This window comes from Oreochromis aureus, linkage group 19, assembly GCF_013358895.1.
Source record: "Oreochromis aureus strain Israel breed Guangdong linkage group 19, ZZ_aureus, whole genome shotgun sequence".
Classification (NCBI taxonomy): domain Eukaryota; kingdom Metazoa; phylum Chordata; class Actinopteri; order Cichliformes; family Cichlidae; genus Oreochromis; species Oreochromis aureus.
Window position 1 is genome coordinate 2,252,845 of NC_052960.1, and position 22,277 is coordinate 2,275,121.

The following is a 22,277-nucleotide window of genomic DNA, read 5'->3' on the forward strand; positions in this document are numbered from 1 at the left end:
TTTCACCCCCCGCACGCGCTCCTTCCTTCTTCTCTTTCACTCTCTCTCTCTTTCATTTCCCAGGATATTTTTTTCTCCTGCTCGTTCTCCCACCACATCACCCCTCCCCTCTTTTCACATCAAACACTAATGTTTCCTTCAAATTCCTTTTCCTCTCCATCTGCCAACTTTGACATCACAGGAAATTACGCTTAGAATTGGCGGCACAGTTTCTTTTTTCGTTTCTTTCCTCGTTTCAACTTCATTCCACTTCCACCAAACGGACGTATTTTTTTCCCTGTCATCCCCAAGACACCCGCCCCCTTCTTCTACTTCCTCCTTCCTCCCCTCCTTCTTCTGCTGATATATTTGTCCTGGCTCCCATCACTCCACGCACACTCTCCTTCACTGCTTTACATGCACGCTCCGTCTCTCAGCCTCTCTAACACACTCAAACTGTCTCTCACACGCATGCAGACACAGCATGACACTAACTACACCTAATGCAAGTTCTAGGCTTATTTGCTGGAGGCTCGTCGGGGTGGAGAGGATGTTTTTTCCTTCTCTCTGAGACATCAACATCGAGACTGGCGTCTGTGCGTGCCTCCTGTGGCTGGATTAAGGAAAGGAAGCCACGAGAGGAGAATTTAATTGGTGAAATGCATTGTTAACAACGTGCTGGTGTGTGTACGTGCACGCACAATTGCATCGGCATGCCTGCACATATCCGAGCAGGCCTGTGTGAGACGGAGGTAACTCCTGACATCAGGCTTCGGGGCCTGAACAGGTAATCGAGGTCACACTGAAACACTGACTCATCTCCAAACTCACCGAGTGGGTTTACACTAATAACCTTCCATCGGTGAAAAAGCAGATTAAAGATGATAGTGCAGTCGAGATGTTTACACGAATTTTCAGAGAAGGGTTTGTATATGCTTTTAGCTTCTCACCTCTGTCTCCACATAAGCTTTTAATGTGTGTGTGTGTGTGTGTGTGCAGCGTGTAGGTGTAAGTGTGTTTAAATGTCGCTGAGCAGATATGACACCTTTTTAATTGCATCTGTATAGAAAATGCAAACACACACAAACATATAGTTACATATGCATCAAAAATACTACCACTAACAGAAATAACAGAAATAATAACACCGACTTATTAATCAGCTTTAATTTAATTTTAACAGCAAGCTTTTCATTTTTGTCATAATCAAATCATGAGAACATCAAATGTTCTCATCAACCTTCCTACAGCAGGAGCTTACTTCTGATTGGATCACTTCCAAATTCATCCCGCCCTCTGCACAACTTCATTAGATGTGATTGGAGCTCGTCTCTCTAAAACGTTTTCATCTCGTTTTGATTCAGTGGCTAAAGTGTCAATAAATGTCATCACAGTTTTTGTCCTCGCGCGTTAGTTTTTCTTCAAGCATTGATTGTTTTTGTCGAAAAAGAAAACTATGGCGAAACAAAATGATCACTGTAATTACTGGAAATGTAACCGTGCACAGTTCATGTTAAGAGGAGCCCCATTCTGTGTGATCAATCATATTCAAGGAGACTGTTTTCACTCACTGACATGTGAATTAATGAATTTGGGGGAAGATGGGGGGATTTGAACTGTCCAGCGACCTGTGCTTTCACGCTGCGAGTACCAGAGATTAGATTCCAGTAACATCACCAGTAATCAAACCATTATGTGTCAAATTATGACAAAATGGTTAATTATGTGAGCCTTACGCAAAGGATAGAGGTGAGCCCTTACACATATCCAATAACTGCAGAGGATGAAATATACATATTACCGTGGGGTTCATATTTAAGACGAATGAGGCTTAATTCTTTTGCAGAGTTTAATCATAATAATGAAAGAAAGTCAAAAAAGACCTTTTAGTCTGCTGTTAAAACCCCAGATACACACACACACACGCACGCACACACGCACGCACACACACACACACACACACGCGCGCACACACACACACACACAGTCCCAGGGAAATCACAGAGATAGACCAACGCAGATCTTTGTTGACGTCACGTTGCCTGGCAACAACCCAGCATGCTTGGCTGTGACAAGCTGAGGTCTCAGCCCCGAAGTGCGATGCATCATGGGGGATTGTGTGTGCTACGTCTTACATCACCCACAATCCCCCTCGCTGACGCAGCTGTAGTCAGGACTGCTGTTTGCAGCTGATCCCGAGGTTAAGAAAGAGGGCTTGCTGAGAGATGCAATCACGTCCATCATCAATGCAATTCACGCATCTTTTGATTTTTAATTACCTCTCACTTTAGGAACAGATTCACTGTATATTTTCCAGTAGACGTTTTTTTTTACCCCTCCCTGCTCCTCCCTGATCAAACCCCTGACCGCCTTTCTGTAGGTGAGGCTCATTACGCTCATCTGAGAGTGTGGAATTAAACCTCCTCCTCCAAACTCATTACTGTGAGCTAGATTTCACCAGCAGCAGATAGGCAATGCAGCGGTGCTGCTTTTAAAGCCAAGCCAGATAATTAGAAACTTTAGAAGCACAGTTCCCATGGCTATAGCCAGAGTGAACAACTAATTCTATTTGAACTAATTACATTCCATAATGCTAGGCAGTGATTGCTACCCCAACCACAGCCTCCCATATGTAATCCAGCAGAGGATTTCATCACAAACACAACCGGGGACGTATTTTTCTGTGTGTCATTGGCTGTATGTTATTACGCATTGGCATTACTCTCTATGCACAGCGTGGCTTCACATACACACACCCCCGCTCCCTCATAGCTGTTTGCATTTCATGCTGCAAAACTCCTCCTGGGCCTCGATGCGACCAAGTCTCCCAGTGCTGACGCTAACCTCCCAGGACAGCACTGCCTCAGTGCAACAGCTCCCAAAACACAATAAAAAAAGATATAAATCGTTGCCTCGATGTATCGTTGTATCAAAATTTGTTACGCCTGACCACCTTTCTCTGGATTTAGACAAATGAGAGCAGCTCCCACAACCTGAGTGGATCAACAGTAAACGGCCATTTTTAATGTTTTCACAATGTTTTCAAATGACACATTTTCATTGCATAATAGGAAAGACAGGTCGGAGAATGTGTGTGAATGTGTGTGTGTGTGCAGGACCATCTTCTCTGCTGCTGCCTGTACGCACATTCCACAATATTTTTAGACAATACAGGAAGTCTGCCTGTTAGTCAATATGTGTTTCTCCTCTTCTCTCTCTCTCTTTTTATACTCTCTTGCTATGTGTGGAAGCTCGCTCGCCCCAGTGAGAGGTGTTCAAGTCCAGACCAACAGACCAGGCAGACTAAATATAGCCGGCAGTGACAGCAGGGAACACTGTGCTCCCCCCTCTCTCGCTGTGGTGCTCGGCACTGCTGCTTCACTACAAACTACACTGATGAATTTAAATTGCTATCTGCACGCACACGCACACACACACACCGAAGAAGTTCACTTTCTGCCAAAACTGTGGCACACACGTATCATTCACACAAACGCAAAGATAAAAGGGACGCAGATTAATACACACACACACACACACACACACACACACACACACACACACACACACACACACACACACACACACACAGACCATACCAGTCCAAATGGGATTTACTTAAGACTCAATAAAGCAGACAGAAGCACTATTGTCTCCAACACAGACCTATTGTGCTGCACGGAGACTGTGACGTGGGCCGACTGCGCTGCGTCTGTTTACTACACAGACAGCATTCCACACACACACACACACACACACACACACACACACACACACGCCTACAAAAGTAAATAGAGATGTACAACAAAGTGCACAAATGCACCGTCAAACAAGCATTAAGAAAGAACTGGCTTGCACACACACACTCACACACACAGCATCAAACCCATCTCGCTCCAGTGGGAGTCTAACGGGAACTGAGTGATGAACAGGAGTGACACCACCACATGCCAGGGTGTGAGATGCGCTGCCTGGTATTTTAGGCTGCGTCTCAAATTGAACATGCCAAGCCTTCAGGGGGAAATCGTTGGATAATGTTCGTGCGAGAAGCAAATGTCCCATTGCAATATCGCTTATAAAGGCAGCTGCGATATCTGGAATGGCACTGCAGAGAGGGCCGACCTATTCGCGATGCACGCTGGAGGACAAACGCGGGTGCAAAGATGCAGTGCTCCGGTTTGTTTGCTTACCTGCTGCTGAGGATACTGCATCCCACCCATGCCCATTTGACCCCTCCCCTGTAGGCTCATCGGGTATCGATGCGGGGGAGGCGATGCGTAGGGCTGGCTGGGGGGATAGGGTCCGGCCCCCGGCTGCTGCGGGGCGGAGTAGGGATTGTTGGACATGCCGTACAGCTGCGAGCGCTTCATAGCCATGAAGTCCATGGAGGAAACCTGCAGGGGAGAAGAAGAGGGGTTATTAATGCGTAATCAGCATTTGGTTTTTGGCTAATACTTCATTCATGACAGTGCATTGTAATTGCCCGAGAGGCGTTCAAATTAATTCATCCGCTATCTGCCAAGTTGGAACCCCTAACTGAAGTCCACTTAGTGCACCACTCCAAACCACAGCCATCGCTGATTTATTTCATAATTGCACAACAAGTGAAAGCTTTAAATTAATGTCAACAGATCATAAATGAACAACAAATGGAATTAAATAAGCAAAGATGTGTATTGAATAGCTATTGGGAGCAAAAGTCTGCTGGAAAAGAGCCAAAATAAAATGATTTAATTAAAACCTAAAGCTCGTATCTTTGTTTTAATGTCTCTGAGGCTTTTACAAGTGTTGTAAATGTTGTTTAAAGCAACAGGAGGCAACGGCAATAAAAAACCTATGGCCGCATTCCTGCAACCAGAGCCCCGCGGTGCCAATAACCACTCGTGCTATACGGCTGCTTACAGCAAACTGGCAGATAAAGCGATAGTTATTCTATTACTGCAGTCGAGTTTATGTACTTCCGAGTTTAAGTAAAGGTTGTGGGTGCAGGGGCGTGGATCCAAGCTTTTTTCTTTAATACATTTGTGACGGGTCATTTCAAACTCGCAAGCTCGAATCCCAGGAGGGAATTCAGAGCAGCAAAGCAGTCGGGACCTGCTCTCCAAAGCCACACCTGGAGAGCTCGAAAACCAAAGGCAGGACAGAGAATGTGTCAAGGGTAATTTATTCCATTGTAAGTACTTCAGAGCCCTTTTACGGGTTGTTTGGGGTCCCAGTGAGCCATTGGAAAATTCCGGTACAGTGCATCAGGCTAATGCTAATCCGTCACCCGCAGCGGCGTGTTTGTCTGTCTGCTGGGCAGATAATGCAGACTTCTTCTATCTTCCCTCTTCTTCTCTTTTGTCTGCGCCGCGTAGGATCATGAGTGATTTATGACACTTTGTTCCTACTGTGTCTCTCTCTCTCTCACACACACACACACACACACACTTTCACTTCTCCTCTCTCATTTCCAACTAACCGCCACCGACCCCCCCGCACCGCCTCTCCTTTCTCTTCCACCACCAGCTCCAGCTCCCTCCTCAGTTCCCTCCCTTCTCCCCAACTCAATATCACCTCGTCTAGAGTGGAGGAGAAATTGCCGCTGCCTCATATTGCCAGGCTAATATCAAGAAGACATGTCAGGGGATGGGAGCACTTTATTCAGCAGGTTACGTGGACAGTTATGGCGCTCCAGCGTTAAAGCGGTCATGTCTACTGAGGCATGCACGTGGAGTAGTTTGGAGGGGAGAGAGAGAGGGTGATAAAACTGTGTGTTTGGGCGGGGAAAGAGGGAGCGAGAAAATTAGCGCTCTTAAAGTTATTTCACAGCAGGTGTGTGAGCATGTGTGAGGAAAGGGGGCTTTCCTGCAAAGGTCTGCATCGCTGGATTTGTAATAGTATAATAATGAACTGCAGACACTCGCTGCCCTTTGCTTTTTCTTCCTCCGTGCATGAAAAAACAAAGTGAATCATCCCCCGTGTGCGGGAGGAGGAAGTCACCGAGTGCACCAGCAGAAAGGATCGACAATGAAACATTTAAGCAGAAGAGGAAACGCGACATCTACTCTGACAAAATGATTGCCAGCATTAGACTGAAGAACATTAGGGAAGAATTAAAGTTATGAACCATTGTGAGGAGAACAAGTTTTAAGATGTTTCTGATAGAAAAATCTTTTTTTTACTGACAGACGGAGCGTTTTCAGAGAAAAGTTTGACTCATCGTATTGTATGCTTTTTCTTCTTATTGCTCAAAGAGACAATAAAGAGCATGACTGAGTGAGCTGCTCAGAATACTAAAATACAGCTAAAGCAGAGTTAGCTCTAAGTGCATCAGCGCAGTGTAATATACAGAGTTAAACCAACTGAACATCAAAGGGGAGATTTGTTGCGAGTATTTTGTTGATATGCTCAAACTGATGCCGGTCATATGTTTCAAATAATGGAGCGGAGGGCAGCGCATGACCCGCTCGAATGTTTGCACACCCACAGCACACAGACAGCACTAAGCGATGAAACGTCCTCGAGTTTCTGAAAAATCCAGGGCACTGTGCCACCCGTGATATGGGACACACACACACACACACACACACACCCTCCCCAACTCCATCCAGTTCACCAATCCAGCTCAAGAGGTCCTCGGTTTGCCAAAAACGCTGAGCGCAACACAAATAAATCCCCCACACGCCGCTGCCAAGTGTGCACGCATACAAAAAACATTAAACGCTGCACTTACAAAGGTACTGAGGATGGAAAATAACCTCAGAGGTTTTGGAAGCGGAGAAGTGGACACTCGATTATACACACACACGCACATAATCGACGGCTTCAGAGGACACTGCACTGGTTTGCACGTTCATATCTGCTCATAACTGTTAACATAAACACTGTGCAGCTCTGCACCACCAAAATGCATCTTTTTACAATTATTTGTATTTTTTAAATAGTAAAAGAGGTGATGATGACGAGTGCAGACGTTTGTCCTGATTAGGGTCTAAATCCTCCTCACAAGCCCACCGCAGGTCCTTGAAGAGAGGCCAGGGCGACAGTGGATCAGGAGACCCGCTTCCACTCGCTGGATCTTGCAAACCGAAGGCCCTGTTTCACAGTTGTGAACCAAAAAGTGACTGAGTCTGCATTTTATAGCCAAAATGAAGTTAAAAATTCCCAGTTTACCTGATTCTTGTTTTCCATGATGCCAAAAATCAGACTTGAAATTCAAATCTGATTATTGGCCGAGCCCTCCTCACCTCGTTATAAGGACGACACATAAGAGAGTTAGGCCTCCCTGTGAGCAGGGCTGGGAGACACACACAGACTCACACAGAGACACACACAGACACACACAGACTCATACAGACTCAGATGCACACAGACACACACAAAGACACACAGAGACACACAGACGCACACAGACTCAGATGCACACAAACACACACAGACACACACAGACTCAGATGCATACAGACTCACACAGACACACACACAGACTCAGATGCACACAGACACACACAGACTCACACAGACACACACAAACTCACACAGAGACACACACAGACACACACACAGACACACACAGACTCACACAGACTCACACAGAGACACACAGACGCACACAGACTCAGATGCACACAAACACACACAGACACACACAGACTCACACAGACTCACACAGAGACACACACAGACTCACACAGACTCACACAGAGACACACAGACGCACACAGACTCAGATGCACACAAACACACACAGACACACACAGACTCGTAGTGGCAGATTCTGCTGATGGCTCTTTGTGTTCTCACTGCATCGCTCTCATCTCTCTCCAACTTTCTCACACACTTTGGGGGAGATCTTAAATAAAACAGCCACAATCAAATTATATCTGGTACCTCGGTCCACCTTCGACGCGCGGCGTTACCGCAGGCAAAGGAAAAAAAGAAAGAGTATTTTCCGCCTCCCCAAACGGAGCCTCAAATCTGCTCTCATGACAGGTTCCGCTAAATGAGATTTCAGCCCACTGCAGCCTTTTCCTAGAGATATGCCCACGATTTCCCTCACACCACCAGGCACAAAAAACGACAACCATTCCTGACAAATTGAAAAGTTATTTTTTTTTCCCTTCCCGGAGAGAAATGACTGTACTTAGGAAAAAAATTATGAAAATGACACGAAGTGAATCTTGTTTGTGCCAGGAGGGACAGCAGATAAAAAACTAGAGGGAATACACAGAAATTGTTTTTTATTTTCTTCAAATGTGTTTTTCACTTTTGTTCATCTGGGTATGCCATTCAACGGAGGAGGGGGAGGAGGCACGGGAGACAATAGTAATTCAACTGCTAAATTTAAAATTCAATTTATGAACTCCTCTCCAGCGCTGCGACTCTCGTGAGCTTTTTAGTTTTTTTTATTTATTTTTTTTTATTTTGCAAAACAAAGCCATTAAAACAGAACATGGGTGAAATTACTGTGGGGTGAAACCTGCTAAATTGCTTTTCTGAGCTCAATCGACAACATTTTTATGTTGCGAAAATGATTTTACTCCTTCTTGCTTTAATGTGCTAAGTTGTTAATCAGAAAGAGACAAAACGCTCGACACAAAAGCCTCGGATATGTGGATTATGAGACACACACTGGGATCAAACAAACATAAAACAATATTAGTAAATGGTTATTATTCCAGTCCCATTTCAAATGGAGGAATTATTGGGAAAAACTGGCCCATTTATCCGCCGTGGTGAATGAATGTGCAGGCGCGCCCGAACAGGTCCAGGCAGCCGTGGCTCGTCCTCACCTGAAAAACAAAATACAGAGGAGAAAATACGCTTTCCTATTCAGCAGGTGCAGGAACGCTCCTGACGCTCGCCTTCAGGGCTGCAGAGTTTCCACTAATATCTCCACTAAGGCAGTTTCCATCCAACCAAGAGTGGAGCAGAATGTGTTCCCTCATATGATGTTCTTTATGGTCTACAAGCTGCTTTATTGAGACACAGCAACTTGTGAAATTATCTGACCATCAAAGAGCAATTCACTGAACTATTACGATCCTTGTATCACCTGGCGGTTTAACGTTTTCTCGAGCAACACATTCCTGCTGGTTGGATGGGAGCGTTTCATTTCAGGCCCAGTGAACTGGCGGCTACGGTCTGCAAAAAGAAGACGCATTCTCAGGGCCTATTTGGCTGGAAAATCAGTGCCATGTGAAAATATAACTCTAAAAAGATTGCACCTGATTGTGTATGAAAATCATTGATTATCGTCTCTTTGTGTTGGGAGGACTTGTGCAGAACAGCAGCTTTAATTCCTGTGTAATGAAAGCGTTTTAGCCTGTGTGTATTTGTGAGGAGAAACAAATAAGGATAATTATTGTCAACGGATCCTCTTTATCCTCTGCGCCGCGCCGGCCTCCGGAGAATCAACACGCTGCAGCCAGAGCCGGCTGGTCTGCTGGGACAATCAGCCTCGTCTTTTATGTTATTTATTTGCACCGTGCAGCAGAGCGCTCTCCAGCTCCTATTACACTGCGGGGCCGGCGTTGCCCGGGCCTCCAGAACAAAGCTCTGCATTTCAGGCTTGAAACCCAGAGCGCTTTGGGCCTACTGCTGCACACAGAAAATAAAATGGAAAGGGTGGAAAAAGAAAAGATGGAGGCGGAAAGACAAGAAGAGAGACTGCAGCAGTGGGCGAGTGCAGATCGAGTTCCATATTAATGTGTGCAAATTCCCCCGCTCCTGCTGACTAAGATTAGAAAAATTAATTTCATGGATGCAGAGACAATACTGATGTCATCAAGCGGAGAGGAGAGGAGCAGCACGCCGTTAACTCCTGCCTGCCCGGGCTCCACGAGGAGCACATCAGCCTTTAACGCCTCGTTTCGATGCCAGATTGAAGGAAACGCGGACAACAAAATGCCACACTTAGCCCTGACATTTCTTTCTTATCAATTCATCTCATCCTGAAAGCAGAACTGTGGCTGAGCGGCGTGCGCGCCGGCATTCCCGTGTGTGTGTCGCATCGCTTGGAAATTCACTGAATTATGTCCTGAAACACAATCTCATCCTGCATCTCAGCACGCACGCCTTGTTAGTAAAAAGTCTCATAACGAATGACAGTGTGAAGAGCAGCAGCGGTCCGCGGGGAGCTAGGTAGAGCCAAATTGCGTTTCCTCAGCCCAATATGCCTGTATGGCACAGGCAGCTAGGCGTGAAGGCTGGCTAGCGATGAGACGCATGAAATTGTCTGAGGAGAGAGAGGTGCAGGGCGCGACAGCCGTAGAGGAGGCGAGGGAAACGTATACACGCGCGGCGGATGTTTCCCAACGGTGCCGTGAGTCGAGGAAGAAAGGCAGACAAAGAGAAGCCAGATAAGAGGTTGTTGTTATGAGGCCGACCGGCGGGCTTTTGTGTTTGGGGCAGCGCGCATAATAGCTCTCTCTCCTCGGAGCCGGCGATCGGTGCGCCCTCTACGATTGACACCAATATTTACACCGCGCAAGCGCACGCGCTCGCACGCACGCGTTACAGCGCTCAAAACAAACCCACCCCCTCCCGCGTGCTTCGGGAAAAGTTGCAGAGTGTTGTGTTTGTCACGGCCGGCACAAAGACGTCATTAACAGAAGGGGGAGGAGGGGGATGGAGGAGAAGAGAAGAGAGGAAAGGGAGGAGGAGGAGGAGGAGGCAAGCGGCTGCTTCATCTGTCTCAAGTGAGATTGGGGTCGCGGGGTCGCCGGAGCCCTTTTCCTTTGCTGAAGAAGCGGCGGTGAGAGAAAGAAAACAGAGAAAGCCTCGATGACAAAACGAGACGCGGCCGACATGCCAGCGACACGCCATTAGAGAAGGAAAACAAATAAAATGCCATCGTCTGCAAACAGTCAACGAAGCATGTGTGAAAGAACGCACGCTGCAAATTTGCCAGCCGCGTCTCCTGCCAGCGTGCAGTTTCCCAGACTGAATCATTCAGATTTTCACTGCATAACGAGGAGAAAAAACGGGCGGGTTCTGCTGAGAGCACATGTCAAAGGTCATGATTCCTTTTCACGTGTTGAGCGTGTTTTTATCAGCTTGCAAACTCAAATGCTACAAATCAGCATCGTACCACCTTAAAAGAAGCTTGTCACCGGGCACAGAGCACACTGAAAAGCCTGGAGGTAAGACCATGTACAGCTACAATGCAAATGCTTTCAGGAAAGAGCACCTCCAACAGGGCTGCTTGCCTATTTTCGCAGAAGTAGGAGGCCTGCTATATTTCCAGTCTTTTCTCATCGCCAGGCGGGACTGACGTCTTTGGCCGGTGCCTGGCGCGACCCCGGGATGGAGGAGGGCTGCTGAAAAAGCCCATTTCATCTCAGGGCCACGGTGGAACGAGAGGAATGCGCTCCTCTAACTTCCCCGGCCCGCAGAACCCCACGGAGAGGTGCTGTGACACGACTGAATGAAAGGGAGGAAAAATGGGCAGGAGGGAGCAAAATAACAATAACTCTCTCCGCCCCCCCTCTCAGAAAGGACTAGGCTATTAGAGTAAATGTGCTGCCCTTTTGCTTCCCACGTCTCCCGGTGCCCAAAGGAAATGCTGGCATTAAATATGCAGGCCAGAATCCCCCTTATTCAAGGAAATCACCACCTTTTTTAATGGAATGCTGTTGGAGAGAAACTGCTTTTCTGCAGCTCGGATAATTATGAACGAGGCCCCGTATCATAAAGTGTGTTTATGAATTAGCAATGGTTATTCATGATATTGTGCTCAGAGTAGGGTGAAAATACATAAGCGAATACTAAGCGAGCGGACCGACAGAAACGATGCTAAAGGGTCCTGAGGGGGCCTTCTTTGCCATCCATTAGTCTTCCCTGTAAGGCGAAGCTTAACGAGCTCCTACAGGCTGGGAAGCTGGCCACTGAAGGAGAGGGAGCAGCGTAAATTATGAATATGAAAGCATGAAAAGCAAAGCCACAATAAGTCCCCCCTTCCTGTTATTGAGTTCTTGTCCGATGCGTCCTCGTTGATTTTTGACATGCAGGTGTAGCGTCTCAAAAACGTCGTTGAAGGAATTAACAGCGATAACAATTCCATGGCGTCTAAAAAAGGAAGTTGTCAGAAACTAGGTCATCCCTGTGGTGCAGTTAAAGGGCTGCCCAACTAAAAACAAGGATTTACATTCAGCCAGTTTGTTTTGGAGGACTGCCCAGTCCCCCCAGGGTGGAAGCATCCATATTTCTCCTGCGGGTGATCCATCACTTAAGCCCCCCCCCAAAAAACACAAACACAAACAACAAACAGATATCCTGACCTTCCTTCCTCAGGCAGATATTAAATACTCATTAAAAGTCACCTGAAACCATTTGAACCTAATTGATTTCATTATCGGACTCTGCACGACGCACAAGGTCCCCACGTCTGATAGCTCAGCTGGAAATTTGCAAAGTTAATTAGAAAAAAATTGATTTTCATATCATTTTTTTCCCTCTGCTCAAACGCCGTGAAGTGACGTGGAGAGAGACGCGCTGATGGAGCTGCGGCGATGTTCAGCGTGGACGGGAACACGACGTGTTTATGCCTGCAGAGGTAATGTGTGTGTGTGTAGCTATGACAGATTGTGTACTAGTGTGCTAAGGTAATGTTCTACCCCCCCGCCAAACCCCCACACACCAGTACCTCTTAACCCCGTCACCTTCAGCATGTCTACTCTCCACCACGGCCCCATCTCGCTCCCCACACGGCGGTCAAGGCAGCGCCAGCAGATGTGGCCTTCATTTTCTCCCATGATGAATGAGAGTCTCCGTGCTTCCTCCTCGCTGGGAAGACTTCTCCCAAAACATCTCCTTGAGTCTGGAAATAGGCTCCCCTCCCTGTGGCCCCCTCCGGGTCACCCTCTGGGAGGCCGAGGCTTTGTCAGTCCAGGCCAGGCCTCCCATCTCCGGGGCTCTGACTGGGAATCAATCACTGAAGTTGGCTGGGAACATGAGGCGGGGGAGCTGGGTGGATCAATGAGAGGCTCCAGGCCTGTGGGAGCCCTGATGCATGGCCCGACTGCACACACACACACACCTCTGACTCCAGCTGAACTCCACCATTTACTCCCATTATTGCGAAGCCCCAGGGCAGTTGTGTTTACGGTGGCCTGGCTGCACCATATGAATACCATGTGACTGGTAAAACTGAGCGATATTTGCAGTTAAATGGCCTTAATTAGATTTCAACGTGATGTCTCCGGCACTCCTGAGTATGCACAAAATGAGTTTTCATCAGCCCGCTTTGTTTTTGCTGCACGAGGAATGAAAAACGGGGGAAAAAGCTGCTGAATTGCACTTGTTGTGTTGAGTTGGACATTTGTAAGAGCGCAGCTCGAACCCACAGCAGCTCGAGCCAGAATAACTACCCCGATCGTGACTTGTTTTACACACCAAACCCTGACCGACCTTTAACTCTCAGGTTTTTATTAAGAGCCAGACATATTAAAGGAACGCGTATATATTTCCCAAGAGAGGCTGCGGATCCTTGGCTGCGACACACAGACTCCACCATGTGACCAAATCTGTGTGTTTGTCGGTTCTTTGTACTGAGCTGCACTCCATATATATGATTTTACACACTGTGGATGCAACTTAAAAGGATTCTGAAAACGGCCGTGTGCCTGAGTGTGTGTGGAAAAGCAGGAATTGAAACACATCAGCATAACTGTAAGTGCACAGCATGCTGGCGAGTGTCTGCCAGTACGAGTGAGAAAATGTGTGCGAGCATTTTGTGTGTGTGCGAGCAGTGTGTACCATCTGTGTCCAGATGTTGAGTAGAGAGCAGCCTGCATGGACAGCCAAACAGTTGGCAGGCCTTCTGACAGGCCTGTGTTCCTTATTGATAGAGGGATCACAGAGACAGAAGAGTCAGCCGTGCTCAGCTAGACCACAATATTGTTCTCTCTGCTGTTATTCATCCCAGTCAGCCAGGAGAAAATGGGATGTTCTGAGCCAAGTTTGGAGCTGTCAGATCTGGGCCAAATAAGAGTTGAATGGGTTTCAAACATTTGGAAAACAGCACGAGGAGCGTTTGATTTGTCACACGCACGCAGCCAATTTCTCGTATGTAGAGCAAAAGAATTTCATTGTGTTTCAGTTCTGACGCACGTGTTGTTAATGCAGGTGAAAATACGGCTGAACCTGAAGTGCACATGGGGGTGAACGGCAGCAAGGGCCAACATGTTGGCGGAGCGGTTAGACGGGTTCCTCGGTTTTTACTTGACTGACTGCAACTCTTAATCCGATCATTTCTGTGCACTCGTGAGGCCGGCGTGCAAAACAAAGCTGAAGAAATACGGCGCTGCAGACAACTACACTGCAACGAAGAAGGTGACGTGACAACACGAAGCTAAACTTTGGGGCACGTAGCTCCTCTCTGCTGTTTCTTCTGTGGACTGCTTCGTTTCTACGACTGCCTTGGAAAAACCGCTTCCCTGACCCCTGAACCCTGTGCCAGAGCTATGAAGCAGAGCCGACATTTATGGAGGGCAGACCCTTTTCTGGGAGCTTTGATCCAGAAAGTTCTACAGCCGACAGTTTTGCGAGGGTCATCCGGGAGGAGCAGCCGCGTGTGGAGGCGAAAGCACACCGAGCTGTGCGTGTGCACGTGTGCGGGCGCGGCACACAAAATCACGCAAAAATAAAAACAAGTGCCAGAAAACAGCGTATCGGAGACCGTCCCGAAATTTTATCAGGCGATATCGAGGCTCTCATATCTGTCATCTCTCTTTCATCAAACTCCTCCGTCCCGTATACAAATTATTCATGCCAGCAGCTAAATGTATTCATACCATTCTGTTTACTTTATTACTCCACTTTTATTCTGCTCTTTTCCCCACATTTGTTTACAAGAATAAAAGCCTACTCTGACAGAATTATCCCTCTGCACAACAAAAATAAATCACAGCGCTTGCACACACATCATTCACATTCAAAGAGCACAGCTAAATTATAGATGGCCCCTTTCTCCCCAAATATGCATTTCATTAGCATTTCCTTCGCCTGTTGTCTTTTTTTCCCCTATTCTGCCCGCCTGCACACGACCCACTCATGTGAGTGTGGGTGTGTGTGTGTGTGTGTACATGACTGGAGAATGGGAACAGACTTGCAGCAAAGCAGGACGCGTCCCCTTTCCCAAGCCTAATTTAGGATTCAATTACAATACTCTTTAAAAAGCGTCGACTTCGCAATTAATTATTTTAAGATTAGCCTGACAGTAATGGGCCTCCCACCGACGCCAGGCAGCGTACGACTGCCCGTCTGCACCCAGGACTGCTCTGTCTCTTCATTCACCCCACACACACACACACACACACACACACACACCTATGCCTTTACTCTTTCATTCTCCATCTTCCTCTCCCGAGGAAACAGATGAATCCTCCCCCTTCTCACCTCTGCCTCCCTCCTCTCCTTCTACCTGCCCTCACAGTTGCATTTCACTTTGTTTCTTTGCGTTGTGTTACGATCTGTCACACAGCTGATGTTGCTTCAGCACAGCGGACTGCTTTTCACGAGCCACCGGGGCCTTCTCCCACATCCTCCCGCGTCCCCGGGAAACGTTGACGGATGAGCCCCGCAGTAATGTGCGCACGCACGTCAGCACTCGCACCCGAAGGCTCACGCACAACCGTCTGTCACTGCTGCTGCCAGGCGTAAGCGAAAAAACACGCCGCCCTCCTCCACCGCTTTGATTGGAGCCAAGCGAAGCATTTTTCCTCCCCCTTCCTCTTCACCGCCGCCGCTGCTTTTTCTCCCACCCTCCACCACCCCCGACCCCCCCAAACCTGTTTTTTTTTCTTTCCTCGTTTCGGAAATGAATGTCATCATCCATCCCTTTACTCCCGCCGCCACGACTCCCACCCGTCACCCCCGGGCAAACCTCAGCCGAAGCCCCCGATTCTGTTTATTTAAATATTTGATATGTAAGCAGTCATAAAATAAATGTCAGAGAGGGGAAGGGAATGGATATGTGGGGTGTGGGGAATGAGGCCATTACGGGTAATGGTTTCTGATGCTCGTCACCCCCACAGTCTAACACCCCCACCCCTCAACCCCACCACACGCAAACCTCCACATGACAGAGCCTGCAGTCGCTGAAGCAACAGGGGAATACATGGAGACAGGGCCTGAGCAGTCTGAGTGTGTGTGCATCACAAAAGCATAGATGCAACAGCTGCACACACACACTCACACACACACTTGTTCGACTAGCGATATGGAAAATAGGCCCTCCCATGCACAATTGACTTCTAATACATTGTATACTCCTCAAACCATCCATTTGCCAGGCATTGCAATTTCAGGGGCCCTGAAAGCAGCACTTTGCCAGCACTTTGCAAAATACCTTAAAAAATCTGCAGCCTTTACAAACGCGCTCTCACAGTAACTGCCAATTCTAACATGTCTCTTAAAGTGACAACACAGCCGCGTTCCTGGGTATATTGAACGCTGCTTTATCGACTCGCCAGAATTTTCATGTTGGACACAAGACCCCACGCTACCTGCTGCTTAGACACCTTGTCCGCCAATACCATTACGTGCACGCTCACGTGTACGTCTCCCAGCTAGTGGCACCCAAAGGATTACATGTCTGTGACAATTTCACCCAGGAACTGATAAAAAACGAGAGGTAGGTGGAGTGAATGCATAAAGCGCAGCCACTGAGAGAAAGAGGGAGAGCGCACTGAGAGAGAGAGAGGCTCTGATGGTGTACTGAGAACAACCTTGAGTTTCTCCTTGATGCTGAGATACTCAAATACTGCAGATCAGCACAAAAAAGAAAAGATCTCCAATTAAGAACAAAAACATCACAGCAAAATGTTCATTAGCGCCGATGGTGTATTGGTTTGGCATTTTAGGGCCTTTTATTCTCAGACCTTTGCCTAACAAGCTCCCTGGCCACACCAAGGGCTGCAGGGGGGACAGTGACATCACATCGGGAGTCAGAAGTCAAAGAGAGGTGTTGCCGGCTATTGACCTCGTCACCTCTAATTGCTGAAACGTGCTGTGATTTTCCCATCTGTCAGCATGCAGGAATGTCTGCGAGGATACGCATGTCCAGCCTTGTCTTGCGGTGTAAATGAAGCGCGCACACACTTCTCCAACACCCCCAAACTCCATTTTTAGCTTTCACGCTCCTAATCGTGGCATAAAGAAGCCCGTCCCCACAGCACTGCACATACATACACTCTGTGTCCCTGCTGTCCACACACGCCTATGATTCCTCAAATACATACCTGCATTTCCTTCACACACACACAGCCCTGCTCCCCTCTGCCCCTTCAGAGTCTGGGTCAGGGAGCCCTCCAGAGCACCTCGCCCTCTCCGCTGTTAATTACCGCTAATTGGCCCCGCTCGTTTTTCCCCCCGCTATAATGGAACCATTCATCTTTACTACTTAATGAGTAGGCAGTGTAGTCACCAGCCAAGGTCACTCACAACTCGCATCCAAACGACAGAGACTTTGGAAACAACTGTGGGGGAAAAAGAGACGAGACAAAAGAGCAGAAAGAGATAAACGGGCTGTTTCACACACAAAACGGGAATTTGCACCAGTTTGCACACATGACTTGGCTCTTTGGAACCAAGCCAGCGTGTAAGAAAAAGTTGAGAAACGTCTGGGAGCTGTGGGAGTCTGCAGCGTCCGACTAAAACCACAACACAGAGAGGGAATTTCCAAAGACAGACTAATTAAAATGGGGTTATGTGAATGAAAACAATAGCTCTCTAAAAGCGATGCTGAAAGCACCGACCAACGCCGTAAATATAAAAATGCATTTTCCAAATGAATTAAGAGCCTTCTCTCTGGCTTTAGCACACACGATTATCAACCCCCCCCCCCACAGGACCCCGCCCCAGCAGGTGAGAGGCCAGCACGTTAGGACGTCTCAGCCACCATAAAACACCTAATTAATACTCAACGCCTCAAATATTAGTCCAGGGGTTGCTTTGCAATCGTATCTCGGGAGATTCTAAAAGAAGGCAAGTTATTGCTGGAGAGGAAATAACCACACAGAGTTATGAATATCTGGATAATGATGCCCAGGAAAGCTGTATTTAAATTCCCTTAAAGACACTCGAGTGAATCTAGAGAAAGAATTCAGGTCTTCCTAAGGAAAGATAAAACTCTGCACGTCTATATTTGTCTGATGCTGATAAATTACTTGGAAATAAAGTTACAGCTCAATGAATGAGAAGAAGATTTTATGGTACAGCATGTTTCACATGTGCAGCGCGGGGTCAGCGGGTCAGACGGGAGGAAAATATCTTCATGCCGTCGCCTGTGTGAGCCGGGAAGATGCCAGTCTTTGCCTGACAGCCAGCAATTTCTTTTCAGACCTTTGGTCTTTCCCTCAGAGAAGAATGGCCGTGTTGTGGTTTCTCCTTTCAGCCTCGTGCAGCGCAGCAGAAGTGCGAGCGGTCACGTGCTCCAGCAGAGCTGTGGCGATCAGCCCGGCGCGTCAGTGTTTATAGATGGGCCGGTCTTCTATGGATTATGTTAATGTGGTATTCCACGCTCCCCTCTGGCATGTGTCTGACATTACAGTAACCTTTGCATGTTTAGCCAACAGTAACTACGGATGTTCATCGAGCTGGGCGGCGTGCACGCGTGCGCACATGCTCAGAAACGCACAGACAGGCAGGCACAGCAGCACGGGGAGATTAACTCCACACAGCAAACATCTGCTCTCGCAATCCGTATTGATATTCTTTGAAGGAATTAACATCTTAAAGAAATAAGACATTTAAACACCAAAATAAAGTTCACTCGTGATGTCGATATCTAATCCAGTTCATCCGGTTTGTGTCAAAGGAGTGGCTGGAATGTCGAGCGCACACGTCTGGTCGTATCACAGAGGCGGAAGGAATAAGACCAACTTCTCTCCATGCTCACAACAACTACATTTTCAACACAACCTCTCATCCCACAGACACCAGCTCCAAGCACTGTGAAGTATGCATCTGTGTTGTGCGTCCACTGTGGATCCAACTCTGCACAGACGAGGATGTGGTGTGAATGACTTCCTAAATTATTGAGAGAAAATGGATCTAAATGAAGCAGAGTTCAGCCAGGAGTGACCAAGAGCATCCTGTTGTGACCAGTGTCTATAAATTCCCACAATTTGGGGTTTGGAGACATAAAAGATGACAAGATTATGCTGTGGCTCTTAAAAATATATGGCTGAGAGAGATCGGCGTGGTTGAGTTTAAGACTGAGCGCATGTGTGGAAGAGAGGAAAACGAGAAACAGACAGGAGCGATTAACAGAAACTCGGAGCATCTCTGCGTTGCATCGTTTTCCTATTTCTGTCTTCACAAACGACACGCAGCACCGTGCTGGCGGTGTTTGCTTTTTGTTTTTTTTAGCTGAACAAATGGTCCCACCATGCCAGAGCTGATTAGGATCAACTCAAACCAAACAGCAAGATGTGTGACTGGAGAGCAGAGCCTACAGTCTGCTGCAAACAGTGAGAAGTGCAGAGGCTTTGATGTGGAAAGTGACAGATGACGGCGATGATAATTTTGATGATAATGATTTTCTCACAGGCTGGTAAGAGGATGGTGGCAGCACGCTATTCATACATGAAGTCACACACACACACACACACACACACAGGCTGTGTGTGTGAACCAATCATTCTTCCTGAGCAGTAAATAAACACAGGCCTGCATCCACTACTCTTACCTTCACATTATTATAAGCAGAGTATTCTATGAGCAGGGCCAAAGACAAACCTCAAGGTAAAGAAAAACAGGGGGATTCTCATGATATGGAGGGAAAATAATGTGCACCAAAAATCTTCTGAATTCCTGAAAACACTCTGAAGATAATCTGCCAATTAACCTCCTCTCCTCTGCTTTTGTTGCACTGAAATGTTGGACCATTAGCTCTATTGTACAGAGGAAAGTGAGGGAGACTTGAATCTTAAAATGTCACGCTGGTATCTTAAAATTTTCATTAATTGCAGCAATCACAGAATTGCTCATTTCCGAAGGGACCGGCGGCTACGCTTCCCGTTTCCTCTTCTGCTGCCCACAGAGGGGAGAAGGGAAGCGGAGTGTGCAGCCCACAGATCTGCTCAGTATTGTGTATAAATATTCGATAGGACACGCTTACTCTCTAAATACCTCTGGCCTGACCGCTGGTCCCCCGGGAGACCTGCAGAGCTACTGAGAGCCAGGCACAGAAAAGCGATAGAGGAGAAAATACAACACGAAGCATCTCTCTAAGCAATAAGTGCATCAACCTATCTGTTTACCCGTAGTTACATTTATGTTCCCGAGCAACAAAGAAAGAGAAAGAAGGAAGCCCCTTCCTGTGGTGCTCGGGGGTCCGTCCATTCAAGAGCTGCACGTGGCTAATTAGCATATGTGAAGGTCAGAGCGGTGGGGTTGGGGGAAGCTGGGGCACCACGCCCCCCCTCACATACAGAAACAGTAAAAAAGAAGGAAAAGAGGAAGCTCAGTGTCTGTGTGTTTGAGTCATGAATACTTCTTTTTCTTCACATTTTCATAAAGCTGTAACTGTGCTGACATTTCCCAGAGTTCACACACTCATCCTCTCTCTCTCGGTAAACTCGGCCAGGTCAACTCCACAGAAGTCGGCGGGCCTCCGTGTGACTCACGGCAGATATCGCCTACATTTCTACACGTGCAGCCTTCCTATGGTCCGTCTGCCTCCTCGCACGCAGACAGGACAGCAGCCGTGTTTATGTCAGTGCCGAAGGACCTCACGCCTCCTGCTGCAGCTCTGTGTTTAATTCTGCGAAAATGGTTCAAGTGGCATTGATACGTCTGCGTCTGGTCTATCAAACCTGAGGTAAAGCCTAGCAAATAACAGGTTGTAAGGAAGAAATGAAAACCAAATCAAATCCAGAAGACTTCTGACTACTTCATCCACCTCGAAGTGTCAAATCCTCCCATATGAACAATTAGCCGTCTTCCCCAAAACTGCTTTGTTTTTTATTTCACGGCCGCCCCCTGACACCGGCAGTTCAGGGAAGACGGAGCTGAGAAACAGCTGACACAAAATCAACACCCGCTCACAGTAATTAAATCCTTTCTTCAGGGCATTTACTCACCAACCTTTGACTCCAGGGGATGCTGTGAATGCATAGCAGGGCCGGAAGGGGGAAAAAAACAAGTACAATCATTTTATTAGCCGGCTAATAATACACAGGCTTTACATCAGTGATGCAACTGGGCAGTTTTTTTTAATTCTTATTATTTTTCAGGATCAGAATTAATTGGTGTTTTGTGGAAACCGCATGCAGACCAGGGAGAACCCCGGCCTGCCAATTACCTACGCGGGCTCAACGTTTCATCCAAGGAAGATGAAAAATGCTGCGCAGGCCCTTATCGGACGCAACAGAGCAAATTAAAATTTCACTCTAGTGTTGCTAATCAGCATCGCGCTGGCTGGCCAAGACAGATGTAAACAAAACAACATAAACAAACGGGGGCTCGAGAGGGGCGGGGCTGAGGTTGGACCGCTTAGTGCTGACGAAAGGACTTCAGCGTGCCACGGCCAGCACATGCAAACAGAGGAAAGAAACACAAACGCTCAAGGACACCCACACACAGAAACATCTAAAAGCACACAGCCCACACACACACACACACACACACACACACCTGCGTGTCCATTTCCTGACCAGACCCCATGGGCTGTCCATCTGATGCAGAACATGTACCATAAATTAAATTCCAGCAGCCATAGTCAGGCCCATCACTATGCACAAGGCTCCCCGAGATAGCCGCATAATACAAAGTGACATTGATGCATTGCTCCCATTATAAAGTCTTTGTTCGTATCACACTAATAATTCATAAGAGAGAAATGTAAACAGTATGCACTGGAGAGCACTGCGAGCAGGGATCATTTCAAGGTAAGCACATTACCCAAGGATGGGATTCGCTCGAGCCTTTGATAACGCAGAGCTACCGAGCTTTGATTTCAATTCTAAGAAGAAGAAGAAAAACACACACAAAGGAAAACACTGAACATAATAGTGACAAATTAGTGGAAACTGTAAATATCCATTAATTTTTGTTTTATTAGGTCAGATTTTAAAAGAGTCGCTGCTGTAATTATCTCAGCAACACTATCTCCCTCTTACTAGGCCCTCATTATTATCTGCTAATTACTTTTTTTTCTTCTGTGTGTGTTGTGTGTGTTCTGATTAGGAGACAACAGACGGATGCTAGTCACATATAGGACGAGACAGAAAGCATTTCATTTGCGATGTAAACTTAAATAAGTCATTAAAATTGCATGTGCTGTTGTAGCAGTGTGATAGGTGCACGGT

General features: G+C 47.2%; 1 protein-coding gene across 6 annotated transcripts in view; it reads right to left on the bottom strand.

The window, feature by feature from the left end:
- Positions 1-22,277, bottom strand: part of LOC116310428 (AT-rich interactive domain-containing protein 1B-like) — a 157,861-nt gene that overhangs the window by 131,285 nt on the left and 4,299 nt on the right. For all 6 annotated transcript variants that reach the window (XM_039603463.1, XM_039603464.1, XM_039603461.1 and 3 more), the window contains exon 2: positions 4,170-4,373. In XM_039603463.1, coding sequence (XP_039459397.1) covers positions 4,170-4,373 — 204 coding nt within the window. The remainder of the gene's footprint in view (positions 1-4,169; positions 4,374-22,277) is intronic.